Raw genomic sequence first — 10,837 nt, 5'->3', positions numbered from 1 at the left:
ACCTCCTCCTGCACCCCAAATACCTCATCTCTGGCCCTGGATGGAGCCCTCACTCACACACCAATGTCCTGCCCCAGAACCCATCATTTCTGGCCCCACCCTGGAGTCTGCACCCCTAGACCAGACCCCATATCCCCTCCCACACACACTAGACCCCATACCTTAGACAGGAGCCCCCTCCCACACTCCAACTCCCTCGGCCTCAGCCCAGAACTCCCCTCCTGCCTCCCAAACCCCTCATCCCCAGCCCCACCCTAAATCCTCATCCCAACCCCTTGCCCCAGCCTGGTGAGATTGAGTGAGGAAGGGTTGGGAGAGCAAGCAGGGATGGAGACAGGGAAGGTGGGCAGAGCCTCAGTGAAGGGGCAGGGCTTTGGAGAAAGGGTACAGCCTTGGGGCATGGGCAGGGCAAGGGTGTTCAGTTTTGTGCAATTAGAAAGTTGGCAATCCTACCTCCCTATCTCCTCAGTCTCTATTCTGCTCTAATAGCAGTAGCTCCCCAAATCACTAAAAGCAGAAACAGCAGCTCCCTAGTTCCTTCCTATCTACCACATGCTCCACCAGCAACATGGATGTCAGAGCTAACGAAACTCCACCAGCAAGGCACATACTGGTCAAATGCCCTGGTACCCAATGGGCCAGTCTAGGCCTGATTGCTTTCATTTTCTAATTAACATGGGAGGATGTAATATCTCACACCCAGGGCTTGGCTACACTCGAAACTCCAAAAAGTGCTCCTGTGACAGAGCTTTGAAGTGTGAGTGTGGTCGCGGCACCAGCGCTGAGAGCTCTCCCAGCACTGCAGGTACTCCAACTCCCCGTGGGGATTAGCTTGCAGCGCTGGGAGCCAGGCTTCCAGCATTGGGGCACCGTTTACACTGACGCTTTGCAGCACTGTAACTTGCTGCGCTCGGGGGGGTGTTTTTTTCACACCCCTGAGCGAGAAAGTTGCAGCGCTGTAAAGCACCAGTGTAGCCAAGGCCCCACACCCCCATCCACCCCTGGTTAGGGGAAATGTTCATCTATAAAACATAGCATGATTTTATGGTCAAGAAATCCTGAGTAGTTTCAGTTCCCTGACCCCCTTCAAAAAGGCTGGGGAAAATTTTGGATAGTTGGGAAATAATAGAAGGGGGGATGTTTGACACTTAGTCCTATGGCTGGTCTCTTATTCTTCCCCTAATATGCCCTCATGAGAACCCTTGCAAGGTGCAATCACTGAATAATAATTAAACACTTCATCCCTGTGAGTTACTATCCCCCATTTTCCACTTGGAAACTGAGGCAGACAGAGGCAAAGTGATTTATTCAAGGTCACACTGACAGTCCATGAAAGAGCTGGAGACAGAACCCAGCAGGGTGGATTGATTTAAATCACCAAGTGGAAAGCCTCTATTTAAATCATCCAATTTTAATCAACTTTTCCATTTGTACTTCAGTTAGTTTCTAAAGAAAGGTGCCTTCTCATTCATTGATATAACTAACTATTTACAACTAAACAGTCTTTTTACTAGTTTTGGTACAGCTTTTTGCTACCTCGGAGGATATACTCGACCTATATACATTTATTTAAGCAAATTATATAGCTTGATATTTTCAGATTCTTATTAACTGTACATTTTTAGTATGTTAGAAAATGGTGACTGATGGGTGGAGTCATGAATATTCATAAGTTGATAACTGAGCCAGGCAGGTAGGGGGAAGCTATAAAACAGGAGTCTGAGACCAGGGAGGTGGGCTCAATGGATGATCCTGATGAGATACAAGATGGTGTCAACTGGAGTCAGAGGCCAGGTCCCAATGCCTGTGATGATCTTGCCAGTTTCTTGTACCCAGCAGCACATCTCCTGAGGTCCCCACAATACCGTACATGACCTATTGTTTACATGACCCATATTTATAAAGCTTGACTTCAACCATTAGATTTCTTCCCTCCCAATTCTTTTTCTTTACACAGTAAGGCAGCCTTTAATCCAAATTTTTTTTGATAGAAACTTGTGGATTCAGCCCATTTATTTTTTATTTAAATGGTTTAAGAGATTACACAACTTTATGACTTAACATTTTGTATTAAATTCAGATTTCAAACAGGTTTATTTTTAAAAAGAAAAAATCATTATAATTTAAAGTAAGAAAATCTAATTTAAATTTAAAAAAAACCTGATTTTTATCCTCCCCCCCCATAAAAAATCATTGATTTTTATCCATCTCCTAGGATCCTATATCGTGAATCCTAGTCCTAGACTTTAATCTTAGGACATTGTACGCTTCATGATTACTTATATAGCAACCAAAGCCTGCTTGTCCTTTCTAGGGAAAAATATGAGGACAAGGTCCCAGACCAGATGAGCAATGCAAAATCTTTAAGTAATAGGATTCCTTTTTTACATTTGAAGAAAACATAAAGCAACACTGAATTTATGTATAATTGACTGATTTATTTAATTGTTTTTAAATCACTGCAATTGACAGAGAACGTGAGCTCCATGAAATGTACCATACATTCAACAAATATGTATTTATAAAGTAATTGATTTCTTAATTCTCTGAGGTGATCACTGCTACAGATAATTCCTTACATATAAAAAGTTCTGTAACTTTGCTTTTAAAGCATCTTTCAAGATGAAGTTCAAGAGAGTTCCTAGCCAAGTATCCCAACTTTTCAAATGCTCTAAATAGAAAATGACTTTAGACATTAGTCCGCTGGCTTCTCTTCCAGCATTTGCAGCTCTGGTATGAAAGAAACATGTTCATCAAGCATACTGTTTTTGGTAGTGACGGCAGACTGTTAAGAATCTGCAGACCAAAGAGTCCCAAAAGAAGAAAGGAAAAACCATGTTCATTTTATCTTCAGTAATACCTGTTACACAAAGCCAAGAGACCTTAGCAGCCATTTAGCTATTACACCCCTGTTTCATACAATAATAGAAAAAAAGACCATCAGGTACAAAAAGTTTAGTACTACAAGTTATTAAAAAAACAGACCATTAAAATATGTGAGAAAGTGTTTGCATACAAGTAGAAATACAATCCTCATTGAAGCAGCATACACCAGAGAGGACAGTCGTTAAGTTTTTAATTAAAAAGAGAAAAGCCCAGATGTTCTTTTAACACAACGAGAACATTTGAGAAAGGGAGAGGAATAAAACATTCATAGTCTGCCATGCCACATACATTGTCTTTGTAAGGTCACTTCAGGCATAAAAGAGTATGGTGTCAAACAAAAAGCATGGAGTCAAGAGTTTGACCATAGCACTCTATGCCAGGCCCTCAGATTGAACTATTTTCCTGAGTTTTGGTTTATTTGTGTAGATTTGCCAGTGGCCCGGGTACAGACACCAAAGACCAGGGCAGGTCCTACATGTTACTCTGGGATATACCAATCTCCTCTACATCAAGCTGCCAGGGCAATGCTCACCACCCAGCCATCCTGAAGGGGGAACATGATCAGCTCAGAGGCTGCTCCATAAAAACCAGAGGCTTAGGGTGCACAAATGCAATACTGTGCTTGGATATGCCACACCCATATAGCCAAATCCTGACCCCATTGAAGATAATGATAATTTTGCCAATGAGACAGCATTTGGCTCAGAAGCAGAGGAGATCACCTCCAAGAAATGCATGGGGAGTGGGATCCCAGGGGTCAAGCCAGCCAGTTTGGGATTTATTTTAGATTGAGAGATTAAGAATTCAGAAACAAGGAAACCAAAGCACAACAGCAAAGGACAACTTGATGTCAATTATCCTAAAATAAACATTTCTGATAGACTTTACTGCATTGTGACTATACGCTTTTACTCTTCACAAGAAAATGGCCACCCCACATTAAAGATGGTCCATACCTAAAGCATGGTAGAGCCAAAGATAGCAGGTTAGTGAGAACACCTGATTGAAAACTGAAGACATGATATCCCAGACTTGCCTTATTTAAGATAATGTATTTTTTTTGGAATGTTCTCAGAAAACAAAAATGTCTCACTGGAAATCTAGCATTGCCCTAAAACACCAGTATCTGCAGGAAGGCAGCATTTATCTGGCAGGGAAGACTGAGTCTCAAAGAAGAAGGCAACACAGACAATTGTTTCTGGGACTCAGTAATCGATCTGTATGCATCTCCTACAGGTCAAGCTAGGCTCATCATGGCAACTGGCTGAAGCCAAAGGGCTTCAAAACAGAACATTAAAACTGTATCCACTTAGAGAAGTGCCAATTCTCAGAAAGGGCACAATGACTGATGTTGGCAAACATACAGTTATATACGATTTAGATTATACATAACATTATATGCCCCTCGGGCCTTCTCACTTTCCCTTCCAGCTTCTATCTAGCTTTCTAAAAGTAAACAGCCTGGAAGATCTTGAATAGCAGAAAAACAAAATATACTTATCTTCACACGTGTTCTTTTGTAGCATTTGCATGTTTGGCTAACACAAGAAATATCCCAGAACACAAACTGATGTCACCTGGCAGTCAATAATACTAATGTGAATCTCAATATTTAACTAACTACATTTTTAGAAAGCAGACCCTGCTCTCTAGATTACTGCTTTACTTCTCCCACACAAACTGTTCTCCACTCCAAACCTCAGTAACCCGTTTTCATTGACACCTTTATTCCTGCTTTTCCCAATTTCTCAACCACTGCCTAGTCATTATTCACTAGTACTCCTGGCAATGCCTGCCTACTGGCCCCATTCAGCACTGCTGTAGGCATCCCAACAACCCACCCGGAGTCTCTGTCACACACCATCAATGACCCAGTTGTGCACCCCTAATCATGCAGGGTCCCATTCTGTTCCTGAACGCAGCTGCTTCAAAGCAAGACTACTTAGTTATGTTAGACTCCCTCTCTCCTCCTCTTAAATTCTCTCTTCTTCCCACCCGGTAACTAGCTATGTCTAGTTTAGATGTGGCCATAGCATCATCCACACCATAATCTCCCTGAAACTATCCCTCACCTTGATCTATTCAGTGCCACACTGATCCAGCAGTGTGAGTGTGTGCGCACACAGTACATTTATGTTTTATACTAGCTATTATTGGTTTACTTTAGATTGTTCACCATCCCTTCTCAGTCCCTTTCCCCCTGCCCACCTTTCTGATCCACTGCACCCAACCTTTTTGAAACTTTGACGGTATCTTCATACATCACTGAAATATTTAACTCCGATATTCCAAACTTACTTCCAAAATACACACTTTATATAAATAGGTAAAAGCTTCAGATAAAATATTTGATCGTCTCTGTGGTTTAACATTTCTTTAAATAGCATTAAAAACACAAACATCCAGCCCTTGCAATTATACGTACAAACATACACACACACACACGTGAATTTATAAGGCTCATAGGTAAGTATGCAAAAAATAAACACTGTCCACACCCCACCCCCAGAAAAACAAATTCTATACAATGAATCTGAAACCAAACAGAAACAAACCATTAAAAATACCAAACTTCTTGTGTTTCCGAGCAGTCTTCTCTCTTGTTTTCAACTCATCAAAATAATACAGTATTTACAAGTGGAAGGAAAAGCTGCACAGGCAGACTTCACAACACTGTTGACCTGTAGCCATCTCCACCATGTGCTTCAGAGTGCCTTTGTACTGGCTGGGTGTGTAGTGTGTGATGCTGGCTTCTGAGGGTAGTAGCTGTAAAAGTAAACCTGTAGCAGGATGGCCATGTCCACAAAGACCTGGAGCAGGCCACAAATGGAGAACTGGAAAGGAGCCTGGTTCAGGATAAAGTAAACAGTCTTGAAGGTATCGCCGCTGGTCCACATCAGCACCATCTTGACACTACAAAAAGGGACACAACAGAAGAATTAAAGAGGGTGTGACTTGGGGACCTCTTGGGGCTAATGCAGAGAGCACCCGGAGGCTAGGGGGGCGGGTATAGAATTTTCCCAGGATCCCCCACGCCAGATGTATGCATATTAAGTTGACCAAAAGGTGACATGTGAATTCTCTATCAAGAGTCCCCCGGTCATCATAATCATTGCAAAATGTATATACGATCATTTGTTTAAGAAATTCTGTATCTGTACTGAAAATTATGTTCTGAAGGTACATGAGTTAAGGCACATCACTAGGAGATGATAAACATGCTCCTGTCAAGTAGGAGGGAAGAGACTCTTATCTCTCTCTGCCTGGTCAGATGTTTACTGTCTGTTTCACAATGGAGGCCTTTTTTATTCTTGAGGGCATTCTGTACCAAAAATTAAAAATTCAGTGCACAGTATTTTAAAATTGTGAAAGCTTTATATGTCTAAATAAATGCAGAGGCTCCAGCATGGCAGTGGGACCACAGGCCACTGGCTTGCTGAAGGCGGGAGATCACTCTGCAGCCATCCACCCCACACTCTCTGGACACAGACCCAGCAACAAGGCTGCACCCAACCCTGACACAGCACAAGGCCTGGGCACTCTGTGGCACTGTCCCTCTGCCCGAGGTGTGGGCCATGCTCAATCAGGCAAGATCTAAGTGTGGAGGGGCTCAGTGTGGGGGAATCCAGGTGTGGGGTGAAAGGATTCTGTGTGGGACAATCTAGCTGCAGGCAGCTCAGTGAAGGGTCTAGGTGTGTGTGGGGGATCTGGATGCACAGAGGCTGGTGTAGGGGGAGTGTCCAGGTGAAGGGGCAATGGGACTCTCCAGGGACTTCCAGGTGAAGGTAACTGGGGATCAGCAGTGGGGGTCTGAGTGTGGGGGATCTCAGCAGGGGATATCTGGGTGCTGGGGGAGTGGGGCTTGGTGGGGTGGGGGGTCTGGGTGCAGCTAGTTGAGAGTCAGTGGTGAGGGAGTCTGGATGTAGGGGCTTAGGGTGATGCAGAGGGTGGAGCATCAGGGTCAGAGTTTAAGTGCAGGGAACTCAGTGGGAGGTGGTCTGGGTGCAGGGGTGGGGGTCTGGAGGCAGGGGCTCTGGGTACAGGGGGCCTCCAGATGCAGGGGTTGCGGTTCAGTGGGGTGAGGTTCAGGTATGGAGGGCTAGCGGAGTTCTGGATGTACCCGGTTAGGCTTGGCAGGACTGTCTGGGTATGAGAGGTCCAGATGCACGGGGGCTGGGTGAATGGGGGAGCAGCTCCCCCTATAGTGACCCCTTCCACCACTGCTGAGGAGTGATGGGGGCAGGACTTCCTGCAGCTGGGGGAAGTTCCTGGGGGTGGGTCTGATACAGCCCCAGACACTCCTTGCAGCCCCACGGTGATTTACCTCTCCGCTGGCTGCTCTGGGTGCCTGAAACGATGTACCTGCACTGCCAGGGAGTGGTGCATGACTGCTCTTGCAGCTTCCCGTTGCTTCCCTGTCAGAAAGTCATTTTTCTGCAGGAAAGCAAAGAAATCTGCGAGGAACATGAATTCTGCACACATGCAGTGGCGCAGAATTCCCCCAGGAGTACTTTTTGAATTACTGAGCCTGATGCTAAATCAGAAGATTGTGAATTCAACAAGAGGAAAGATGTAGGAAAAAGCAAAAATAGCAAGGAAGTTTACAAGCAAAAACAATGGATTTGGGAGGTATAACTGGGAGTACCGAGTACACCTAGGCCCTTCACCTAGAAGGCAAAGTGTTAGAATGTTCTGTTTTATGAACGGAGGGTCACAGCCAGGCTGACTGGCAAATGCTGCAAAGACTTGGGGTGAGCTAAACTTCATTAGACAGGAACATATCTTGTTAGTTAAGTCTAGGCACTAGAGTGCACGTTACAATTTTATTTTACATGTAACCATTTGTTTCCAATACTTTTACTTACTATTTCTCAAATTTCTATTCTTTGTTACATTCATTTATACTTGTTTTCATTATAAACATATCTAAGTGCTGTGTCTTAAGTGGAGCTGTGATCTAAGGGGTAACTGGTAAGGGAGACGCTCAGGAGGGCTCGTGGGTTGTAGCAATAGCCATGCTCAACTGCAGAGGGACAGCAGGGAGAGTTTGTGTTGCCCATGACAGGTAGAGTCATAGAATCATAGAATATCAGGGTTGGAAGGGACCTCAGGAGGTCATCTAGTCAGGGAGCTGACATCCGGCAGGCACAGACAAGGCTTCCTCTTGCTAAAGGCAGTTGATAACAAGGGGTCTCACAACCCTGGGAAGTATTACAGATGGAAAGAACTGGAACTTTGATACAGGTTTTGCTTTATCAGACCATGACAGCATTGATCTACCTATATGAACAGTTGTCAATACCTGATGCTGCAGCGAAAGGCTACCACCAAGTCCACACAACACACTTAATCAGATCAAGCAGCGCTCTAGGTAGGGGAGGATAATTGCTTCCTGACCCCCTAAAGCCTACAATTTTGTTATCTTAGTACCTACAGACATGAATGCCAACGGTCAAGTAGTTACCTAACTCCTTTTAAAAATCACGCTGTGATATCTGACTTGATGACATCCTATGAAAATAAATTACATAATTTTATGTGCAGCATAATCAGTGTAAGTAATATGGTGAACATCAAAACAGACTTCAAATATCTTTTCACTACAACACTTACGGCCTCCTGTGAGTGGCTCTCTCTCTCACACACACACACCCCCCTTCTAGTCACTCTAAATAAACACTTATGCAAAGAACTGATTTCTTGTACATCATACCATGCAATGTGTGCTCCAGAGTCAAAAATAAGTAGTCCAACAGTACACACAAAGAAAACAATGAATGTATCTGCAGCTGTTTATAGCAAGGTTAAAAGTCATCAAGGTTTGCTCCCATGGTTTATACCTGTGTCAATGCCCAAACTTTAATACCCAGCATTCCTCCCTTTTCTACTTTCATTTTGCTGCATCTTTGGCCTTTCCCTGCTTTCCCCTCATCTCCAGTGCATTTCTGGTCCTCTCATTCAAGGTTCAGGAGAAAGTATGGGGAACAGAAATAGATTTTAAAACGTAAAATGCATAAGGTTTTTCTTGTCGTGCCCGCAACACTGACAGTCAAGGATGTGAACAGTTAGTTTCTGAAAGCTGGTTATGGACTTCATATATTCTAACTGGAGAGCTTTTTAAAAGAGCAGATAAGCAATACTAAATAAAAGCTTTGCAGTTCACAGTTACATTATCGTAAATATTATGCAGCCCATAGATGAAGTGTCAGAATTATGACTGATGGAGTTTTGCCAGACTTGATTGTAATTCATCAAATGTAACTGTGCACACACTGTAGAGAAGGAATAGGGCCCAAAGTTAATTTCCTAAACATTCAAAAGTGAGGAGGGAAAATCAAGATAGGTAAATTTGTATTTTGGATACAAATATATCACCCTAATATGGGCTAAATCCTGCGTTCCATACTCTAGCCCTTACTGTAACGGGGGCCAAGGGAGTCAGACGATACTGACCCATCACGTAACAGGAGTATAAGCCTTTTGCAACATATATACCCCATGTTAGGTGACTGGGATCATAAAATAAAGATCAGTAACAATCTACATATTAGGAAGCTACCAAGGGATTTCATGTGTGAAGCTGCAAGCTGGATATATGATTCAATAAATAATAATATAGGACTAGTTCAATCTCAAATTGTATACAAGCAACGAGACGAAATAGCTAAAGGTAAACCTAGTCCAGTGAAAGAAAGCACAGTCCTTCTGTGTAAAACACCACCAGCCATGGGAATGAGCCAAGCTACAGAATCTTTTCTAGAGAGTTACACAGGCAGATTTTTTTTTTTTCTAAAAACAGAAACAGATCTGAACTGCTTGAATACGTAAGATGGGAGTGCAATAAATTAGGATAATTCACTTGCAGGCAGCTGAAATGACTCGATGATCCTCAGCCATGGATGTTTGCTATGCAGCTGATCGTGGACACATGATTTAATTGTGAATCTGTCATTTTACAATTTTGTTTGTCTGTTCAATAAAAACCAGTCAATGGTAAACAAGTGTGTGTCTGGCCTGCCATGTCTGGCAAAATGATATGTTAATTGTTTGGATAAATCCAATTAAAAGATGCCCCACAGATTTTTAGTAGGAGTCTAACATCCAAAAGAAAAAACCTGGGACCTCTTTGTTTGTTTTTTCTTGCTGAAAATCAGGCAAAGTCAAAGTCAGAAAAGGGGGCTATTTAAAAATATCCCAGATTGTTGCTACCCAAGAGAGGGGGGTGTTTTCAGGGGAAACATATATCATCAGCAGTCTATAAACCACGAGGGAGTTTAGTCTCCTGGCGAGAGAGCTATAGCCAAAGGCAAAAAACTTTTGGATAAGTACAATGTAGTGCTTTATGAGCAAAGCGCATGCTGCAATGGCAATGCAGATCTAACAGTCACATGAGCCACGATGTACAGACAAACCGGTCTGTGAACTTTTGTTAGGAAATACTTTATGATCTTATTGTTCGCAATGCTGGTTCACAAATTTGGCATGTGATCCTGCATTCCTTGCACATTTAGGAGTCCCAGTGACTTCAAGGGAATTTCAGATGCTCAAGGAAAGTAGGATTGCGCCCGTGATGTTTTCCAGGTCACGCTCCAACACTCAAGTGTTCAGAACACCACCAAGTTATTCAGCTGCATCTGTACAAGAAGATTGACATGAAATGAATATAGCTTAAAAGTTAACAATGTCAGACATCAGAAAATGTACATTAGTTGGGGCATAACACCAGGAGAAAATCTGCAAATTAATCCCGGGTTTCTAGTTAAAAAAAAGAAAAAAAAACTGCTGTGAAAAAAATTATTAAAAAAAAGCAATCAAATAATTGCAACAAACCTAATTTCACAAATACATCTAGGCCAGTGGTTCTCAAACTTTTGTACTGGTGACCCCTTTCATGTAGCAAGCCTCTGAGTTATAAGTTAAAAACATGTTTTTATATATTTATCATCATTAT

The 10,837-nt window shown here is 42.8% G+C and overlaps 1 protein-coding gene across 3 annotated transcripts in view; it reads right to left on the bottom strand.

Moving 5' to 3' along the window:
* Nucleotides 1-2,417: 2,417 nt before the first annotated feature.
* Nucleotides 2,418-10,837, bottom strand: part of SLC66A2 (solute carrier family 66 member 2) — an 86,353-nt gene continuing 77,933 nt past the window's right edge. For all 3 annotated transcript variants that reach the window (XM_050941855.1, XM_050941856.1, XM_050941854.1), the window contains one exon: nt 2,418-5,799. In XM_050941855.1, the coding sequence (XP_050797812.1) occupies nt 5,592-5,799 (208 nt within the window). In that variant the 3' untranslated portion in view covers nt 2,418-5,591. The remainder of the gene's footprint in view (nt 5,800-10,837) is intronic.

The sequence above is a fragment of the Gopherus flavomarginatus genome, chromosome 2 (genome assembly GCF_025201925.1).
Source record: "Gopherus flavomarginatus isolate rGopFla2 chromosome 2, rGopFla2.mat.asm, whole genome shotgun sequence".
Lineage (NCBI taxonomy): Eukaryota > Metazoa > Chordata > Testudines > Testudinidae > Gopherus > Gopherus flavomarginatus.
Note: the sequence above shows the minus strand (reverse complement) of the source record. Positions and strands in the feature narration are given on the sequence as shown.